Source organism: Pan troglodytes, chromosome 2 (genome assembly GCF_028858775.2).
Source record: "Pan troglodytes isolate AG18354 chromosome 2, NHGRI_mPanTro3-v2.0_pri, whole genome shotgun sequence".
Lineage (NCBI taxonomy): Eukaryota > Metazoa > Chordata > Mammalia > Primates > Hominidae > Pan > Pan troglodytes.
In genome coordinates, this window is record NC_086015.1 from 61,692,127 (window position 1) to 61,714,358 (window position 22,232).

At 41.9% G+C, this 22,232-nt stretch overlaps 1 protein-coding gene across 22 annotated transcripts in view; it reads right to left on the reverse strand.

The window, feature by feature from the left end:
• The window catches only part of DENND6A (DENN domain containing 6A), a 68,387-nt gene extending 46,812 nt beyond the window's left edge, over positions 1 to 21,575 (reverse strand). For 17 of the 22 annotated variants that reach the window (XR_010155244.1, XR_010155247.1, XR_010155246.1 and 14 more), the window contains exons 1-3: positions 21,231 to 21,575; positions 783 to 821; positions 639 to 681 (exon numbers count right to left, since the gene is read on the reverse strand). Coding sequence is in view for 7 of the 22 variants with exons in the window: in XM_516553.7 (XP_516553.3) it covers positions 639 to 681; positions 783 to 821; positions 21,231 to 21,467 (319 nt within the window). In the remaining 15 variants the exon portion in view is untranslated. Of the gene's footprint in view, positions 1 to 638; positions 682 to 782; positions 822 to 7,863; positions 8,103 to 21,230 lie in introns of all 22 variants that reach the window. The other 5 variants (XR_008547272.2, XR_010155248.1, XM_063805902.1 and 2 more) reach the window with 1 other exon arrangement.
• Between the last annotated feature and the right edge of the window lie 657 nt (positions 21,576 to 22,232).

A 22,232-nucleotide genomic window follows, 5' to 3' on the forward strand; every position in this document is an offset into this window, starting at 1 on the left:
AAATGTTTTGGTCACTATAAGCCAAGAAAAGCTAGTTTGAAAGTGAAACACAAGAGGTAACCTGAAGGATGTCAATGATTAGGACCACACAAAACGAAGAGCTTGAAAGAGACTAACAAAACCAAGCTCAACAATAAACAGACCCTCGTATGTTTTTTTCTATACACCAAGCACTATGCCAAGGCTTTACCTATATTAACCCATATAAACTACTGCACGTAACTTATGGCCTTGCTTCCTAACCAAATTTATCCTGGCTTTTTTTAGGTTCACGGCTTTTACAGAGTTCCTGGTAAGCTCCCAGATTCTGAACTGAAAGTAAACTACATACTATATAAACTATTTAATACATACTCCATGAATCCCAAATATACCAATGTCGCTGATTTTCAACCTCTTCGCTATTTTAAGAGTTTATTGTTCCTTGATGGTTTACCTCATCACACCATAACAGTTATTTTAAGAGTTGAAGCTACTAAAATCAACAATGACATGACTAGGCATCATTAAAATAGGAATAAAAATCATTGATCTGTTTGCAATCTAATATGCTATTTCAATCAATTTTCATACATTAACAGTATAACCAGTATTCTTAGTATAAAATTAAACAGAAACACTGTATGAAAAACAGTTACCTGAATTTGAATCTGGAAAAGACAAATAGCAAATATTGGTTTTCTGAAAAAGAAAACAAAAGTGATGTATGCTGACACATACATAATCAATAAAAACAAACAGAAATATAACAGTAAACTATACAGAGCAGTATTTTTACTTACTTCTCTGTCAGTAAGTTTGGAATGCTGAGGATAAATTACCTGGAAGAAAAGAGTTAAATTTTGTTAAACATATTATAAACATTAGTTATAAACATATTATAGGCCAGGCGCAGTGGCTCACGCTGGTAATCCCAGCACTTTGGGAGCCCAAGGCAGGCGGATCACTTGAGGTCAGGTGTTTAAGACCAACCTGGCCAACATGCCAAAACCCCGTCTCTACTAAAATTACAAAAATTAGCCAGGTGTGGTGGCATGCACCTGTAGTCCCACCTACTCGGCAGGCTGAGGCAGGAGGATCACTTGAACCCGGGAGACAGAGATCGTAGTAAGCCGAGATCACGCCACTGCACTCCAGCCTGGGTGACAGAGCAAGACCCCGTCTCAAAACAAACAAACAAAAATATATATATAACATTAGTCTAAAATAGTAGTTGGTTATGGTCAAATCACTTTCAGAAATAGTTCACAGATGCACGGATAAAGAAAATGCAGTACATATACATAATGGGATATTATTCAGCCATTAAAAAAATGAAATCCAGGCCAGGCATATTGGCTCACACCTGTAATCTCAGCACTTTGGGAGGCTGAGACGTGCAGAGTTCAATACCAGCCTGGTCAACATGATGAAACCCCATCTCTACTAAAATACAAAAATTAGCTGGGTGTGGTGGCTCATGCTTGTAATCCCAGCTACTCGGGAGCCTGAGACATGAGAATCACTTGAACCCAGGAGACGGAGGTTGCAGTGAGCTGAGATTACGCCACTGCACTCCAGCCTGGGCGACAGAATGACATTCCGTCTCAAAAAAAAAAAAAAAAAAGAAAGAAAAAGAAAAAGAAAAAAAATAATGAAATCCTGTCATTTGCAACAGCATGGGTAGAACCGTTAAGTGAAATAAGCCAGGCACAGAAAGACAAATATCACATGTTCTCACTCATATGTAAGGGCTAAAAAGAGGAACTCACAGAGATAGAAAATAGAATAATGATGGTAAGTTACCAGAGGCTGGGAAGAGTAGTAAGGGTTTGAGAGGGGGGAATAAAGAAAGAATGGTTAAGGGCTACAAAAATACAATTAGATAGAAGGAATAAGATCTAGTGTTTGGTAGCACAATAGGACAACCACAGTTAAAAATAATTTATTGTGTATTTCAAAATCACTAAAGAGTAGAACTGGAATGTTCCCAACACAAAGAAATGATAAATGCTTGAAGTGATGGATATCCCAATAACTCTATTTGATCATTATACATTGCATGTCTGCATCAAAATATCACATGTACCCCATATATATGTGCAACTATTATATATCCACAATAATGAAGATTTTTTTTTTGCTTTTTTTGTTTTTGTTTTTGAGAAGGAGTTTCACTCTTGTTGCCCAGGCTTGAGTGCAATGGTGCGATCTTGGCTTACTGTAACCTCCACCTCCCAGGTTCAAGTGATTCTTCCCCTCCCGGGTTCAAGCAAATCTCCTGCCTCAGCCTCCTGAGTAGCTGGAATTACAGGCATGTGCCACCACACCCAGCCAATTTTGTATTTTTAGTAGAGATGGGGATTTCACCATGTTGGTCAGGGTGGTCTTGAACTCCTGACCTCAGGTGATCCACCTGCCTTGGCCTCCCAAATTGCTGGGATTTCAGGCGTGAGCCACCGTGCCCAGTCAAGAATATTTTTTTAAAAATACTGGGAAGCCGGCCGGGTGCAGTGGCTCACGCCTATAATCCCAGCACTTTGGGAGGCTGAGGTGGGAGGCTCACGAGGGCAGGAGATCGAGACCATACGGTGAAACCCCGTCTCTACTAAAAATACAAAAAAATTAGCTGGGCGTGGTGGCGTGTGCCTGTAGTCCCAGCTGCTGGGGAAGCTGAGGCAGGAGAATGGCGTGAACCTGGGAGGTGGAGGTTGCAGCGAGCCAAGATCGCGCCACTGCACTCCAGCCTGGGTGACAGAGCAAGACCCCGTCTCAAAAAAAAAAAAGAAATCGGGAGGCCGAGGCAGGTGGATCACGAGGTCAGGAGTTCAAGACCAGCCTGGCCAACAAGGTAAAACCCCATCTCTACTAAAAATACAAAAATTAGCTGAACATGGTAGTACATGCCTGTAATCCCAGCTACTCCAGAGGCTGAAGCAGGAGAATTGCTTGAACCTGGACCTGGGAGGTGGAGGTAGCAGTGGGCCCAAGATCATGCCACTGCACTCCAGCCTGGGCTACAGAGCAAGACTCTTATCTCAAAAAATAAATAAATAAGATAAAATAAATAAATAACTAGTTCTGCAGCACTATTCACAATAGCAAAGACATTAAATCAAACTAAATGCCCATCAATGACAGACTGGATAAAGAAAATGTGGTACATATATACCACGAAATACTATGCAGCCATAAAAAAAGAATGGGATCGTGTCTTTTATGGGAACGTGGATGAAGCTGGAGGCTATTATCCTCAGCTAACTAATGCAGGAACTGAAAACCAAATACTGCATATTGTCTCTTATAAGTGGGAGGAGCTAAATAATGAGACCTTATGAACACAAAGAAGGAAACAACAGACACTGGGGTCTACTTGAGGGTGGAGGGTGGGAGGAGGGAGAGGAACAGAAAAGATAACTATTGGGTACTGGGCTTAACACCTGGGTGATGAAATAATCTGCACAACAAACCCCTGAGACATGAGTTTATGTACGTAACAAACTTTTACATGTACCCAGAAACCTAAAATAAAAGTTAAAAGACAAAAAGCAAAACAAAAAGAAACAGTTCACAAACTTTAATAATGAAACAAGGGGGAAAGCTGGGAGCATTGAGTAATATTTACATTAGGTAAAAAAAGTTTTTGGTTTAAAGTTATCTCCAAAAGATTGGTAAAATCATTAAGTTATCAAGAACCATTTACCAATTGACTAATAACTCAAAGCTTACTGAGTCTTCTTTGGTAGCCTATAATCTAAAGAGAACATAATTTTCAGCTGGCGTCTACTTCAGTAAATAATATTTTTCAACTGACTCCAACAAGTAATACACATCCTAACTACTTAGTTATTAGTAAAAGAAAAATGAAAAGGAAAAATAATTATCTGCAGTTTAAGAAACCTCAAGGACCATCTCCACAATAAAGGCTATCCTAATTCTCTCTGGTCCCTTTAAAGGATCATTATGCATTTTCTTAGGTTATTTTAGTGTCTGCAGTGACCACAGCCACCTTCTGATGAAACTCCTGCCCCACAGCCCCTGCAAGGAAGCAGGGCTAGGTCAGATCAGCTACCACCAGAACAAACAATAGTAAACAACACACCCAAGGGCACACACTCTACAAGCCAACCAAACTCTATGTTATAACCAACCTGACCTCCTTAGGAGATGGACATAACATTTATCAAAGTGACAAAAATTACACACTCAGTGCTTGACTAGTCAACTGGCACTATACATTAGTCACAGAAGGCATCTTGTATGCATTGGTAGTAATGCCTGTCTCATGCCACCAATTATCAAAGGCCAGTGATTTTCAAACATTATACCGGACGTGCCTTAAAGGCCACCTGCTGGTACTAATGGCTGTCTTAGGAGAGTCAGGCCCCCCAAGCACATAGAGGCTGCAGCGAGCCAAGATCATGCCACTCCACTCCAGCCTGGGTGACAGGGTGAGACCCTCTCTCTCAAAAAAAAAAAGTCCTTCTTGGCCAGGTGCCATGGCTCATACCTGTAATCCTAACACTTTGGGAGGCCGGGGTGGGCAGGTCACTTGAGGCCAGGAGTTCGAGATCAGCCTGGCTAACATGGCGAAACCATGTCTCTACTAAAAATACAAAAAACTTAGCCGGGCATGGTGGTGGGCACTTGTAATCCCAGCTACTCAGGAGGCTGAGGCACAAGAATGGCTTGAACCTGGGAGGCAGAGGTTGCAGTGAGCTGAAATCACACCACTGCCTTTCAGCCTGGCAAAAGAATAAGATTATTTAAAAAAAAAAAAAAAAAAAAGGCCTTCTCTTGCTGTTACAAGATGTCTTAGAAAAAATCCTTCTCTAATCTTTTAACAGTTAAATCCTTGTTTCCAAAAGCATGGCACACATGCCAGTGGAGATGTTATATGGCGCACAGCCCTTCTAAAATTTTAATAGTTATATGTACTGTACTTAATTTAATGTGTATTAGGAAAAAAGACCTGACACTCAAAATCAATATATCATGGATACAAATGCTTAAGATATAGCTAAGTAAAAAAAAGGGGCAGAGGGATGTGAAGAATCCAGTTAAAGAAAAATATTAATAGTACAAATAATATGACAAGGAATGACTGAAACTTAGAAAACAATGAATTAAGTTTTTGTAGATTTTCTTCTAACATTTTATGGGCTTTTTCTTTAATTCTGAGCTATAGCTCAAACTGCTATTTTTTATTTTTATTTATTTTTAATTTTTTTGAGACAGAGTCTCGCTCTGTCACCCAGGCTGGAGTGCAATGGTGTGATCTCAGCTCACTGCAACCTCCACCTCCCAGGTTCAAGCGATTCTTGTGCCTCAGCCACCCAAGTAGCTGGGATTACAGGTGTGCACCACCATGCCCAGTTAATTCTTGTATTTTTAGTAGAGACAGGGTTCACCATGTTGGCTAGGCTGGTCTTGAATGCCTGACCTCAAGTGATCCACCCGCCTTGGCCTCCCAAAGTGTTAGAATTACAGGCATGAGCCACCGTGCCCAGCCTCAAACTGTTATTTTTTAAATCGTCAACTTTCCCAACACTATTTGCTCCAAACAAACAAAAAACTATTTCCCATTGATATGTAAGGCTCTAATGGTACCTTCTAATAAATTCCACCTGCTATTCCTATGGCCTATCATTTTAATCAATTCTCTACAGTGAAAGACAGCAGGAAGATGGACAGAAACCAAGTCCTTACATTATTTCAACTATAAATTCAATTGTGCCTTGAGTCAGGCTTACCTGTGAACTTTGCAATAACATGAATCAATAAACTTTGTTTTCTTATGCCAGTTTGGGCTAACTTTGTTGTCCTTTTTTTTTTTTTTTTTTTTTTTTTGAGACAGAGTCTCCAGAGTCTTGTTCTATCACCAAGGCTAGAGTGCAGTGGCACAACTGTGGCTCACCCCAGCCTCGACTTCCAGGGCTCAAGCGATCCTCCCACCTTAGCCTCCTCAGTAGCTGGGACTACAGACATGCACCACCACACCTGGCTAATTTTCAAATTTTCTGTAGATATGGAGTCTTGCCATGTTGCCCAGGCTGGTCTCAAACTCCTGGCCTCAAATGATCCTCCTGCCTCCCACCTCCCAAATTGCTGGGAGGCCACTACATCCGGCCTTCCTGTCACTTTTAACAGAAAGAATCGTGGTTGCTTTTTTTCCTTGATGGCAGAAAGCACTACTGTATCTTAATTCATTAGATCTCAACATTCTTCCTGGCTTTGTATCAGACTGCATTTATGGGAAGTTTGACTCTTTCCCCTATCAGCTGGGATTAATATAATCCTTCTCAGTTCCTAAATAGAAGCACTTGGTAAGGGTTAATTATATCCCATTCTTTGTAAGTTGTTATATCATCTTTAATATCCAACCATCTAAATGCTGAACTACTCAGCCATTTTTGTCAAAATCACTAACTCATCACAATATCTCTTTAAACCAGTCCAACACATCTCATTTAGCCATTCCTAAAGGAAATGACTCTTTTAAAAAAAAGAACTTTCTGTTATAATCCACTTAGACTAAATACCAAATTCTTTTGGCATTCACAGGATAATTTCTCCTGATACTTTTTCCAGGATAAATATAGATTTATAGAATATAGATGTTTAAATTTTAACAAAGATATCTCTACAGCTTATCAGAAATCAACAGGAGATTCTCCCAGCACATAAATGCCTTGATAAACAGCTACTATTTTCTTCTGAGAAACACGTTCTTCAAGACCCATAAAGAGTACCTCACACACTGAACTGCCCTCAGAGGGGGCATAAAATGGTGGTTGGTTTCTACAAAGAGAACAAAAATAGTTTAAGATGAGATTTTTTTTTCCAGGCAATTGGGGAGATAAGAAATACGTTGGGGCTCAAATCCAGAGATATCTAGTCCAGTTAGATGGTGCTATGGACTGAATCCCCCAAAAATTCACGTTAAAGCTCTAACCTCCAATCATATTTAGAGACAGGGCCTTTGGGAGGTAATTAGGTCATGAGTGTAGAGCTCACATGATGGCACTTGTGCCCTTATAAGAGGAAACACAAGAGATCTCTCTCTCTTTCTCTCTGCCATGTGAGGACATAGCAAGAACACAGCCATCTGCAAGCCAGGAAGAGGACCCTCACCAGGAACAAAATTGGTAAGCAACTTGATTTTAAACTTTCCCCAGCCTCCAGAACCAAGAGAAATAGACATTTGTTATTTAAGACATGCAGGCCAGGTGCGATGGCTTTTGCCAGTAATCCCAGCACTTTGGGAGACCAAGGCAGGTAGATTACTTGAGGCCAGGAGTGACCAGTCTGGCCAACATGGCAAAACCCTGTCTCTGCTAAAATTACAAAAATTAGCTGGGCATGGTGGCACACACCTGTAATTACAGCTACTCAGGAAGCTGAGGCACAAGTATGGCTTGAATCCAGAAGGTGGAGGTTGCAGTGAGCCCAGATGGTGCCACCGCACTCCACCCTGGACGACAGAGTGAGACCCTGTCTCACAACAAAAACAAAACAAAACAAAAAGATACTCAGTCTTTTGGTATTTTGTTATAGTAGCCATAGCAGACTAATACAGATGGTTTGTGGGAAGACAAGACAAATATTTGAAAATAGGATGCACTGGTATGGTTACCATATGCACAGATCCTATTCTTTTATCTTTCTAGCTTTTAGGAAACACAGTTAACTAGATATTCCCACCTGCCCTCACAGAAGGCAACAGACAAAATATTAGCATTTTGCCTTCTTTCTTTTTCACTGTTGTTGTTACTTCTTATTCCACCATCCTAAGCCAAATCTTCAGCTTCTTCCTATCATCTCTTCTTCACTTCAATTTTTTCTTTAAAGCCCAAATTTTCTTTAAAGTTCACATTTACTCACCTTGACTTTGGGCAAAAATAAATGAATACAGCTCTGCATCTTCAAACTCTTAAGAGGCAGTGGGGAAGGATGGAAAGTACAGTACTGGTACCAAAACCATGTTTTGGTCCTAATTAGATGTGTCCTTGTGGGAAATCATTAGCCAGTCTATGCCTCAGTTTCTGCTTCCATAACATGAGGGTGTACCTTCCACATCAATGGTCCATTGTTGCTCACTGATGAAGTGGGGCAAGGTGAGCCTGAAGAAGTAAGGAGAGAGAAGACTATGTAGGGGATTGTGGGCTACATTAAAGAAGCTGCTGGAGAATTTTTAACCTTGAATGAGTCAAAAATACAGGCTGGGAAGGCGGGAGCTCAGCCACTACTGGTGAGGAACTATAGGAATTACAAATGCAACAGACAGCCTAACAGCAGCTCGGGAGGAAAAGCGAGATATAGAGATGGTACAGGGTGCTGAGCAGGATTATGGACAGAAATTTGTGAGAAACTAGAACTGTTAAAAGAGCAGCAGCAGCAGTGGGAACAATGGACTGTATGTTCTTTGAAGCACAAAAGTTAACTTCAGGTGGAGTAAGTTACTTTTATAACTCTTACCTAATCTCAAAATAAAGTTTAAAAAAATAACAGCTCTAATTCACAGCATATACAATAGTCAATTCAAAGTGGATCAAAGGCCTAAATGTAAGAGCTAAATCTATATAACTCTTGGAAGAAAACAGTAATACATCTTCACAACCTTGAATTAGGCAATGTTTTCTTAGACATGACACCAAAAGCACAAACAACAAAAGGAAACATAAATAAATTGGATATCATCAAAATTTAAAACCTTGCTTCAATAACAACAAAAACCCCAAGGTGATAGCGGTATTAGGAGGTGAAACCTTTGGGAGGCGATCAAGTCGTGAGGGCAGAGCCCTCATGATTGAGATTAGTGCTCTTATCAAAGAGACCCGAGAGCTAGCTCTCCACCATGCAAAGACACTGCCAGAAGGTGCCATCTATGAATCAGAAAGAGTACCCTCACCAAACCCCACATCAGCCAGTACCTTGATCTTGGACTTCTGAGCCTCCAGAGCTATGAGAAATAAACAGATATTGTTTATAAGCTGCCCAGTTTGTGGTATTTTGTGAGAAGCCTGAACAGGCTAAGACACAATTAATATAACTAATAAGGGTCTAGTATATAGAATACATAAAGAACTCTTAAAATATAACAATAAAAAGACAAATAACCCAATTTTCAAATGGGCACAAATGTTAATAGATACTTCTCCAAAAAATAAAAATGAAAATGGCCAATAAGCACATGAAAAAACACTGTTTAGCATTAGTTATTAGGGAAATGCAAATAAAATCACAATAAGACACGGCTCATACCTACTAGGACAGCTGTAATCAAAAGGACAGACAATAACAAGAGTTGATAAGGATGCAGAGAAATTAGAACCCTTAGAACCCTCATATATCAGTAGTGGAAAACAGTTATGGAAGTTTCTCAAGAAGTTACAACATAGAGTTACAGTATAGCCCTGCAATTTCAATGCTAGGTATATACCCAAGAAAAGTAAAAACACATGTTCACACAAAAACTCGTACACAAATTTTCATATTAGCATTATTCATAATAGCCAAAAAGTAAAAACAAGCCTGGACAACATAGTGAGACTCTGTCTCCTCAAAAAAGTTTAAAAATTAGCCAGGCCACGGTGGCTCACACCTGTAATCCCAGCACTTTGGGAGGCTAAGGCAGGCAGATCACGAGGTCAGGAGATCGACACCATCCTGGCTAACACAGTGAAACCCTGTCTCTACTAAAAATATAAAAATTAGCCAGGTGTGGTGGCGGGCACCTGTAGTCCCAGCTACTAGGGAGGCTAAGGCAGGAGAATGGCATGAACCCAGGAGGCAGAGCTTGCAGTGAGCCGAGATCACGCCACTGCACTCCAGCCTGGGTGACAGAGCAAGACTCTGCCTCAAAAAAAAAAATTAGCCAGGCATAGTGGCAGGCACTTGTAGTCCCAGCTACTCAGGAGGCTGAGGCAGGAGGGTTGCTTGAGCCCAGGAGGTCAGTGCTGCAGTGAGCTATGATCATGCCATTGTGCTCCAGCCTGGGCAACAGAGCAAGACCCTGTTAAAAAAAAAAAAAAAAAAGAAAGAAAGAAAGAAAAAAGAAAGAAACAATCCAAATTTTCATTAAATAATGAATAAACAAAATGTGATATATCCATACAATGGTATATTATTCAACCATAAAGAGGAATAAAGTACATATACATACTATGACATGGATGAACGTATATGATCCCACTCCCATGGAAAGCATACAGACAGAAGCTTATTAGTGGCTGCTAGATGCCAGGGAAAAAGTGGAATGGGTATGTGGTTTCTTTTTGGGGTGAAGAAAATGTCCTGCAATTAGATAGAGGTGTTAGTTGCACATCCTGTGAAAACCTCAAAACCAGTGAATTATACACTTTAGAAGTGTGAATTTTATATGTGAATACCTGAATTTTTAAAAATGGAAACATAGACACAATAATTCAAACCATAATAAGGCATAAAATCATAGTCTCTCTCCCATTGAGCTTGAGGTTTTCTTCCTTCAATAACCATTGTTAAACAATTTCCTATGTATCTTTCAAAGAAAAATTATGTATGTACTTTTTCTTAACATAAATCATATTCTGCGGGAAGCTGAAGCAGGAGAATCGCTTGAACCCGGCAGGCGGAGGTTTTGGTGAGCCAAGATTGCACCATTGCACTCCAGCCTGGGCAACAAGAGTGAGACTCCGTCTCAAAAAAAATATATATATATATATATATATTACATTCTGTTCTGTTCTCACAGCTTTACACACTGCTTTTTTCCTTAAGATCTTGAAGATCATAGTATTTCAGTACATGATCTATTCATTAATTCTAAAGATGCTTTGAACTTTCCTGCTTCTTCCCTTGCTCATGCTTAAGAACTGATTCACCATTTATGCGCCTATCAAATTCCATCCAGCAGGGGAAATAAGTGATTTCTATTGCCTCTTTTTGTAATTTTTCCTCAATAAATATTATGTATAATTTTTTAATTATATAAGCTGAAATTTTAAATTACGCAACCCTTAAGGTTCAAATCAATTTTCACCTTCCACCAGAAATTTTCACTTAGTCTCTGGACCACTGACTACATGGTTTTTTTTGTTTTGTTTTGTTTTTGAGACGGAGTCTGGCTTTGTCACCCAGGCTGGAAAGCAGTGGCATGATCTCAGCTCACTGCAACCTCCAACTCCCAAGTTCAAGCGATTCTGCTGCCTCAGCCACTCAAGTAACTGGGATTACAGGTGTGCAACATCCCGCCTGGCTAATTTTTTTGTATTTTTAGTAGAGACGGAGTTTCGCCATGTTGGCCAGGCTGGTCTCGGACTCCTGACCTCAAGTGATCCACCCACCTCAGCCTCCCAAAGTGCTGGGACTACAGGCATGAGCCAGCACACCTGGCCGACTATATGCTCTTACTTGTCTCTTCAGTTAAATTCTGGAGAGCAGGGATTCTCATGTCTTCATCTACTGATTAACATAATAGAATCCTTTGTGCATGTTAGGTACTTATTATGGTCTATGCAAATGGTCCCAGTGCTCCTATTATAATAGGTACCAACAAAAATTTAATGATGCTACCCTCATACTGATCCTGTATTACTTACAAAGGACTCTTAAGGTTAGGTAGGAATTCACTAAATGAGTAATACAGATAGAATTCAAATAAACTAGACCAAAAGAGTAATTATTTCATTATTTCAGAAAAACTCAATAAATAATTACAATTGCTAACTTTATCAAGTGTTTTCCTTGTGCCAGGCACTGTGTTGTATCAATTAATCCTCACAATACACTAGAAATGAGTACTATTAATATTATCATCTCACTTCATCTGCCCATGGTTATAAACTATTATCAGTTAGAAACCCTACATTCAGGAAATCCAACTTTATGTCATTGACATAGGTCACACTGGTCTTTTGTCCAAACAGAAGCAAGTATCTACTGTGCATTCCACAGGACGGTAAAGCATTTTGCCAACTAAAGGATCACAAAAATGCTAAAAGCAGTTCATACAACTCAGAAAATAGCCCTGGGTACTATTATTACACTGAGTATTAGCATGTAAACAGGAACACTTTGAGAAATGAGGTAAACTATTACTACCAAGAATTTAAGAATTTTAGTTCAAGCTACCGCTAGCATTTCACGTCTTCTTTGCTTCAGTTTCCCTAAATAGTAAACAAAAGTCGCTTAATTTTGTACCCAGAATAACACAGTATAGTGGGGGGAAATTAGGCTTCAGAATCAAAAGGACCAGGGTTCAAATCCTGGCTTATTAAGCAAGTGATATGGGGCAAGTTACCTCTTTAAGTTCCAGTTCCCTTATTTAAAAAGTGTTTAGCTCATGCCTGTAATTTCAGCACTTTGGGAGGCCACAGCGGGTGGATCACGAGGTCAGGAGTTCAAGACCAGTCTAGCCAAGATGGTGAAACCCCATCTCTACTAAAAATACAAAAATTAGCCGGGTGTGGTGGTGGGCACCTGTAATCCCAGCTACTCAGGAGGCTGAGGCAGAGAATTGCTTGAACCCAGAAGGTGGAGGTTGCAGTGAGCCAAGATTGTGCCACTGCACTCCAGCCTGGGTGACAGAGTGAGACTCCGTCTCAAAAAAAAAAAAAAAAAAAAAAGAGTTTATGGGCCAGGCACGGTGGCCCATGCCTGTAATCCCAGCACCTTGGGAGGCCAAGGTGGGCAGATCACGAGGTCAGGAGTTTGAGACCGGCCTGACCAACATGGTGAAACCCCGTCGTCTCTACTAAAAATACAAAAATTAGCTGGGTGCGGTGGCACGTGCCTGTAATCCCAGCTACTCAGGAGGCTGAGGCAGGAGAATCGCTGGAACTTGGGAATCAGAGGTTGCGGTGAGCTGAGATCGTGCCACTGCACTCTAGCCTGGGTGACAAAGCGAGACTCTGTTTCAAGAAAAGAATCTAAAGCCAGGCATGGTGGCTCATGCCTATAATCGTAGCACTTTGGGAGGCTAAGGCAGGTGGACTGTGGGAGGCTGAGGCAGGCAGATCACTTGAGGCCAGGAGTTCAAGACCAGTCTGGGCAACACAGCAAAACCCTGTTTCTACAAAAAAACAAAAAAGTAGCCAGGCATGGTGGTACACACCTGTAGTCCAGCTACTTGACAGGCTGAGGTGAGAGAATTGCTTGAGCCTGGGAGGTCCAGGCTGCAGTGCACTGTAGCCTGGTGACACAGCATGACCCTGTCTCAAATAAATAAATAAAGTCCAAATATTACTTAATAATTAGTGACGGAAAGGAATAAATGAGGCTAGGTACAATGGCTCATGCCTGGGATCTCAACACTTTGGGAGGTGGAGGCAGGAGGTTCCCTTGAGTCCAGGAGTTCAAGATCACACTGGGCAACACAAAAATAAAACAATTTAATCAGGCATGGTGGCACACACCTGGAGTGCAATGGCACAGTTTCGGCTCACTGCAACCTCCGCCTCCCTGGTTCAAGTGATCCTCCTGCCTCAGCCTCCAGAGTAGCTGGGATTACAGGTATGCGCCACCATGCCTGGCTAATTTTTTTTTTTTTTTTTTTGTATTTTTAGTAGAGATGGGTTTCACCATGTTGGCCAAGCTAGTCTCGAACTCCTGACCTCAGGAGATCTGCCTGCCTCTGCCTCCCAAAGTGCTGGGATTACAGACGTGAGCCACCACGTCCAGCCTAGAATTCTTGTTTATATGAGTTATATCTATCAACATTCACCACTGTAGAAACTAAAAGTATCATTAAAAAAACTGTTAATTTATTTTAAAATAATAACCTATTACTCATTAACATATTCAATTTTTATGAAAAGTAACTATATTCAGGTTGAGTATTCCTTATCCAAAATGCTTAGTGGGATCAGAAGTGTTTTGGATTTCAGATCTTTTCAGATTCTAGAATATTTGAATTATACTTACTCAGTTGGACATCCCAAATCCAAAAACCTGAAATCCAAAATGCTCCAATGAGCATTTCCTTTAAAAAGCATCATGTCAGTACTCAGAAAGTTTCAGGTTTTGGAGCGTTTCAGATTCTGAATGTTTAGATTAGGAACACACAACCTGTATTCCTAAACAAAACAAAAACCTTACTAAGATGGCATTGTTTACATGTTTGCAAATATCTTTAATGTCTGATTTAACAGAAATAACTAGATTCTCATATCTGCTTCAGCATTCATTCTTTTTTTTAAAAAAAATTGTTTTTCTTTAATGTTTGCTCTTGGCAGAATCATTCTATGTTCATTCTATTGCAATATGCTGTTCTGGTTGAAGAACATGAAGAAAAGCCATACATAGTTTGAAAACATCCTATAAATCCCCTGAAACTGTCTCAGAGATGCCCAGAAGTCCTCAGACCACATTTTGACAACAGCTGGTTTACAAGAAAAACAGAAAAGTTTATATAAAGAGAAAATTAAAAAACATACTCCAAACATGCCTACACATAATGATCATCTGGAACTGATTCTGATTAAGCAGATGGGTGAGCCCCAGAATCCTCATATGTAACAAATGCCCCAGATGATTCTTATGATAAGAAGAACAAAATAACTCAAATAGAATCCCAATGATACAAAAATAGCCTAAATTTACCAAGATATAAATGTTTAGCCTCATTTTCAATAAGCATTAACAGACATTTCCATATCCCAGGTAAAACAGAACATAATCCTTTATTTCAAAGTTACATAATGGTGTAGAATTTTCAGGCACATATACCCTTGGCTCTCAAACGGCTCAAAGTTACTAAAGTTTATATCATAAAACCCAAGCTTAGAAATCTTTCAAAATAAATCTTTGATTACATAAGATTATAACTGCTCTCAGGTAAGGCAGTAAACGCTTGTCGCCTTCCAATACCATCCTTCCTTCTCCTTTTATTAATATAGGCATACCTTGTTTTATTGTGCATCATTTTATTGTGCTTTGCAGTTACCAGTTTCTACAAATTACAGGTTTGTGGCAAGCCTACATTAAGCAAGTCTATCAGCATCATTTTTCCAACAATGTGTTCACTTTGTGTCTCTGTGTTACACTTCGGTAATTCTCACAATATTTCAAACTTTTTTGTTACTATTGTATCTGTTACAGTGGTCTGTGATAAGTTATCTTTGATGTTACTATTGTAATTGTTTGGGGGCACCACAAACCATGCCCATATAAGATGGCAAATTTAATCAATAAATACATGTGTTCTGACAGCTCCACTGACCAGCCATTACCCCATCTCTCTCCCTCTCCTCAGGCCTCCCTATTCCGTAAGACACAACAATATTTGCAACTGGGGCAATGAATAACTCTATAATGGCCTCTAAGTGTTCAAGTAAAAGGAAGAGTCACACATCTCTCACTTTAAATCAAAAGCTAGAAATGATTTAAGTTTAATGAGGAAAGCATGTCAAAAGCTGAGACAGGCCAAAAGCTAGGCCTCTTGGACCAAACAGCCAACTTGTGAATGCAAAGGAAAAGTTCTTTTTTTCTTTCTTTTTTTCTATGCAACAGGGTCTCACCACGTTGCCCAGTCTGGTCTCGAACTCCTGGGCTCAAGGAATCCTCCTGCCTCAGCCTCCCAAAGCGCTGAGATTACAGGTCTGAGCCACCACACCCAGCCAAAGGAAAAGTTCTTGAAGGAAATTAAAAATGCTACTCCAGTGAACACATCAATGATAAGAAAGTGAAACAGCCTTACTGCTAATGTGGAGAAAGTCTGAGTGGTCTGGATAGAAGACCAAACCAGCTAGAACATTCCCTAGGCCAAAGCCTAATTCAGAGCAAGAGCGCAACTCTTTTCAATTCTGTTACGGCTGAGAGAGGTGATGAATCCACAGAAGAAAAGTTGGAAGCTAGCAGAAGCTGGTTCATGAGGTTTAAGGAAAGAAGCTGTCTCCATAACATAAAAGTGCAAGGTGAAGCAGCAAGGACTGATAAAGAGCTGCAGCAAGTTATCCAGAAAATCTAAGAGAAAAGATGAAGGTGGCTACACTAAATAACGGATTTTCATTGTAGATGAAACAGCCTTCTGTTGGAAGACTATGCCCTCTAAGACTTTCATAGCTAGAGAAAAGTCAATACCTGGCTTCAAAGTTTCAAAGGATAGGCTGACAGCCAGGTGTGGTCGCTCATGCCTGTAATCCTAGCACTTTAGGAGGTGGAGGCAGGAGGATCCCTTGAAGCCAGGAATTTGAGACCAGCCTGGACAACAAAGCAAGACCCCATCTCTACAAAACATTTAAAAATTAGCCTGGTGCATAAGCATATGCCTGCAGTATCAGCTACCGGGGAAACTGAGACAGAAGGATCACCTGAGCCGAGAGTTCAAGGCTTCAGTAAGCCATGATTGCATCACTGCACTCCAGCCTGGGTGACAGAGTAAGACCACCTCAAAAAAAAAAAAAAAAAAGAAAAGAACATCTGCTTTGTAAAATTATATTTATGAAGAGTTTTTTGTTTTTTGGGTTTGTTTTTTTTTTTGAGACAAAGTCTTACTCTGTTGCCCAGGCAGGACTACAGTGGTATGATCTCAGTTCACTGCAACCTCTGCCTCCCGGGTTCAAGCGATTCTCCTGCCTCAGCCTCCCGAGTAGCTGGGATTACAGGAATGTGCCACCAAGCTGCCTATTTTTGTATTTTTTTATTAGAGACAGGGTTTTACCATGTTGGCTACGGCGGTCTTGAACTCCTGACCTCAAGTGATCCACGCGCCTCAGCCTCCCAAAGTGCTGGGATTACAGGCATGAGCCACCACACTCGGCTTATTAAGAGTCTAATCATTTTACAAACTGTTTATGAGAATATTTATGAATAAAAGCAGACTCATAGTAGACATGTTTAGGAGACTGCCGCCCAGACTATGCTTTGGAAGTGTCCCTCCTATTGCAGGGGTGAGCCTAAGTGACTGCTACTGCTAGCGAAACCTTGTCTCCTAACCACAAGTGAACAAAATGGGACACCTATCCCATGCTGAGCCAATCAGATACTCCAGTATTAAGCTTCAGCCTCATTCCAGAAAAAGAGTTTGGCTAAAATCAGTACCATGGAAACCCAAAGTCAAGCAGAGTAACGGGGGAGCAGAAACTGAGGCCACTGCAGCACAAACCAGCTTCAGCATGGAGAAAAGAACAGACATGCAAAGACCAAAGACAAAAAAAAAAACACACAGCTCCAGAGACAAAGGCCTGGGGCTTTCCAAATCCCACAGGTTCATCCCTGCTTCCCACACACTTGGATTCCAAAAGACTGCCTGGAATCCTTACAATCACTGTCCCTTTACTTAAGTTTATTTGAGGTTTCTGTTCCTAACAATCAAGTTAATCCTTGACAGATACAAAATTATATAAAGAAAAAAAGTATTAACAAAAATGCCGAATATTAATAGCAGTTGCCTCTTAGTAGAATTAAGAGTGATATTTTCTAGTGTTTATAATTTCTTTTCTTTTTTTTGAGACAAAGTCTTGCTGTGTCACCAGGCTGGAGTGCAGTGGCCCGATCTTACTGCAACCTCCACCTCCCAGGTTCAAGCGATTCTCCTGCCTCACCCTCCCGAGTAGCTGGGACTACAGGCGTATGCCACTGCGCCCAGCTGATTTTTGTATTTTTAGTAGAGACGGGGTTTCACCGTGTTGGCCAGGGTGGTCTCGATCTCTTGACCTCGTGATCTGCCCGCCTCGGCCTCCCAAAGTGCTGGAATTACAGGCATGAGCCGCCATGCCCGGCCTAGTGTTTATGATTTCTTTACTTGCCAAGTTTTCAGCAATGAGTATGTTATTATTCACTCAGAAAAAAAAAAAAAAAAAAGAACTTGAATAAATAAGGTAATTCTGTATTCAGATAATTAAGGCTTTACTAAATAATTGGTAATTTCAAAGCTAAAAGTGAGGCACAGTATATCAAACCCAGGAGGTTTCAAACCTTGTTCCAGAGGACACTTTGATTCTGTGGTAATGCTTCCAGAGCCACTTCAGGGGAAAAGAAGCTCAGCACATCCCCTGCAGTCAACACCTTGTTCAGTTTCTTCCTAGCTCAAAGACCTCCTTAACCCCCTTCACTTAGGACAGGGCCTTAAAAGACATTTTATGCAAGGTGAACCACTCCCCCTTCTACTCAGGGCTTTAGCCAATTGTATCAGAGTAGGAACCTGCCCCAAACCAGGCCAGATTATCTTCCTCTGGCTTTGGAAGTGAGTTAAAGATTCACTCTTTTTCACTGAAGTGGCTAAAAACGTTAGCTTCTCACCTTAAAGATCAGAGAAGGGCTGGGCATGGTGGCTCAACACCTATAATCCCAGCACTTTGGAAGGCAGAGGCAGCAGGACAGTTTGAGGCTACAAGTTTGAGACCAGCCTGGGCAACATAGCAAGACGTTGTCCCCACAAAAAAAATTAAAAATAGCCGGGTGTAGTGGTGCATGTCTGTATTCATAGATACTCAGGAGGATCCCTCGAGTTTAGGAGTTCGAGGTTGTAGTGAGTTATGATCATGCCACTGCACTCCAATCTGAGGCAGACCATGTCTCTAAGGAAAAAAAAAAAAAAAAAAAAAAAGCCAGGTGCGGTGGCTCACGCCTGTAATCCCAGCACTTTGGGAGGCTGAGGCAGGTGTATCACTTGAGGTCAGGAGTTCAAGACCAGCCTGGCCAACATGGTGAAAACCTGTCTCTACTAAAAAAAACAAAAAAACAAAAAAAAAACAAAATTAGCTGGGCAGGCCAGGCGTGGTGGCTCACGCCTGTAATCCCAGCACTTTGGGAGGCTGAGGTGGGCAGATCACACTGGCAGGAGATCGAGACCATCCTGGCTAACACGGTGAAACCCCGTCTCTATTAAAAATACAAAAAATTAGCCGGGCGTGGTGCGGGTGCCTGTACTCCCAGCAACTTGGGAGGCTGAGGCAGGAGAATGGCGTGAACCTGGGAGGCGGAGCTTGCAGGGAGACGGAGCTTGCAGGGAGCCGAGATTGCCCCACTGCACTCCAGCCTGGGCAATAGAGCAAGACTCTCTCTCTCAAAAAACAAAAATTAGCTGGGCATGGTGACATGCACCTGTAGTCCCAGCTACTTGGCAGGCTGAGGCAGGAGAATCACTTGAACCTGGGAGGTGGAGGTTGCAGTGAGCCGAAATTACACCACTGCACTCCGGCCTGGCTGACAAAGTTAGACTCTGTCTTTAAAGAAAAAAAAAAAAAAATCAGAGAAGGGGAAGAAGGCAGTTTGCAGGGAGCATGAAATATAAACAAGATCTGCACACAAAAAAAGAGCAAAACCAAGAGGTTTCCCTGGTTCTGAACTCTAGCCATTTTCTGAAGCCCTACTAGGTTTATGTCTTAAATAGCTGGAAACCACATACATGGAACCACATACATGATTTCATCTTACTCAGCCTTTTCCTAGTGGAAAATTCACAATGTTCATATTTTTAAAAGATCCAGGAAGCAAAAGGTTAAGAACTCCTGACCTAGAAAAAACTCTATACAGTGGTATACACTATGGAAAATGAAATTCAAAATAAGTCCTTTAATAATTCACATTTTTGCAGCATCTCAAATATATTTTCTGCTTATTTGGTCAAAAAACATATTCACGTTATAAAGAATGTCCCAAATAATGAGAATCCAAAAGAATCTCCTTTAGCTATTTAAATACACAATCAACTACAACAACCCATTCTTATGCTTTCTGGTTAAATTGTATCTTGCTGTACATATAACTTCAGGTTAACATGGCAAGGTGAATAATAAATGGCTTATAAATCTCTTACTCAAAATCTCTGGGAACTGTTTTTCTTACTTTAATAAGATAAAGAATTGCTCACATATTCACCCATTCTATCAAAAGTATTTATAGAATGCCACTAGGTGCCAGGCACTGCATTTGGCCTTATCAGCTACTATGATTAATTCTTGGTTCTCCTCTAAATTATTGCCTCAATCTACAAATACAGATTAGAGCACATCCTATTTGTATGCTCCGCAACTAACATAATGCCTGGTTCTTAGTGGAAACTTAATGTCGCTGAACTGTGTTACAATAAAACATCCAGAAGGCAGGCTGAATACGAAAGCAGTAGCTTCGCATTAAGAAAACTACTCCTAGCTAATTTTCTTAGTCAACCAGGCCACTACAGTATTAATGAAATCGAAATCTGTCACCAATACCAAAAAAAAAAAAAAAAAAAACCAAAACAAAAACGTCTAAACAAACGCCCTTCTGATAACAATTTCCTTGGACACATGAAAACAAGCAATTCCTTATGCTAAAAAGACCTTCAACAACGTCAAGAATAGATGTTTCTAAAGCCTTTCGGTAAGGGGCCATACATAAGAATGGAAAAGTTGACTGATTGACAAGCAAATGATGTTCCCTACATTCATCTTGACAGTAGTTTCACACCAACTGTTCCAGAGGCAACATAAAAAAAATAACAGAAATGAGGCCGGGCACGGTGGCTCACGCCTGTAATCCCACCACTTTGGAAGGCCTAGGCGGGCAGACCACCTGAGTCGGGAGTTCGAGACCAGCCTTACCAAAATGGAGAAACCCCGTCTCTATTAAAAATACAAAATTAGCCGGGCATGGTCGCATGCCTGTAACCCCAGCAACTCGGGAGGCTGAGGCAGGAGAATTGCCTGAATCCGGGAGGCAGAGGTTGCAGTGAGCCAAGATCGCGCCATTGCACTCCAGCCTGAGCAACAAGAGCAAAAACTCCGTCTTAAAAAAAAAAAAAAAAGAAAAAGAAACAGAAATGAGGCACAAAAGGAGGAAAGGGAGAAAATGCGTGCTGAGATAAGCATTTCGACTCAGGCTGAGGGAAACGCTCAAACAGTTACTGCAAATGACTAAAACAATCTGAGCCTTAAAAGTTGGTTGTGCAAGTTCGGCTACTAGAGTTCATCATCTGTTATGGGCATTGTTCTTGAAAAAGTACCAAACAAACATCCTGCCTGCGGGCTTCTCCGGGTGGGTGCTACTAACCCTTTTAGTTAATTCTGTGACTCTGCGTTTAAAAGAAATAAAGAAAGAGTAGGATGAACATCAACAAGTATTTAGGAGGGGCCTAGAGAGAACTTTTCACCCCTAGCCGCAGCCCAAGATCCTCCCACGGGAAGTGCCGTAGGACCGCAGCCCGAAAGAGCGCGGGAGGGGAGACTGGCCACGCCCGGATGCGCCGCCGACAGGGTCCTGGCCGGTCAGCCCGCGGGCCGCTGGCTTTGCTGCAGCCGCCCCGGCGCAGGGGAGGAGCGCGGAGAAAGGGCGGGGCCGGGCCTCACCTCCACGGCCTGGCCCAGCTCCAGGTCGAAGCCCACCACACACACGCAGTGCAGCCAGGCGGAGAAGCCGTCCCAGCGCAGCAGGCCCCGGCCACGGCCATCGTCCTCTTCATCGTCCTCTGGCGCGCCTCCCGCCGCCACAAGGGCCGGCGCCTCGCGCCCCTCGGCCCCTGCCACCGCTTCGTCCAACGGCCTTCGAGAGCCGGGCCCCAAGCCCGCAGGGCCCCTCAAAGCCATCCGCCGCCCCCTGACTGTTCGCGCCGCCTCCACAGCGGACCGCGCCGCAGAGCGCGCTTGCCTCCGCGCAGGCGCAGACGCTGCTGTCGCAGCCGCTGGGGACCCGCTCAGTCCGGGAGGGGCTGCGGGTCACGTGACCCTGGGAGCGGACGTGGGGACGTCACGCTGCCGCTTGTCTCGGATTGTGAAGCCGGTCCTGGCTTCCTTGTCTGAAAGCTCTTTGGGACTGAAATGGCTGTTTATGAATCCTTGTCAACCTCGTTCTCAGTCAACGACCAGGGAATAAATTATTCGTGGAATGACACCGTTCATAATTATTATAAGGTATTATTAAATTATGAAAGCGTAGGCCGGGCGCGGTGGCTCACGCCTGTAATCACAGCATTTGGGGAGGCCGATGCGGGCGGATCATCAGGTCAGGAGTTCGAGACCAGCCTGACCAACATGGTGAAACCCCGTCTCTACTAAAAATACAAAAAAATTAACCAGGGGTGGTGGAGCGCGCCTGTGATCCCAGCTACTCAGGAGGCTGAGGCAGGAGAATCGCTTGAACCCAGGAGGCAGAGGTTACAGTTAGCTGAGATTGCGCCACTGTATTCTGTCTACCCTGGGCGACAGAGCGAGATTCCGTCTCAAAAAAAAAAAAAATAAAATATATGAACGCATAATGGTGACGGTGGCTAACATTGAACGCTTACTTTGTGCCAGTTGATATGCCAAGTACAAGTGCGAATACTTACAAATATTACCTTATTGAATCTTCAC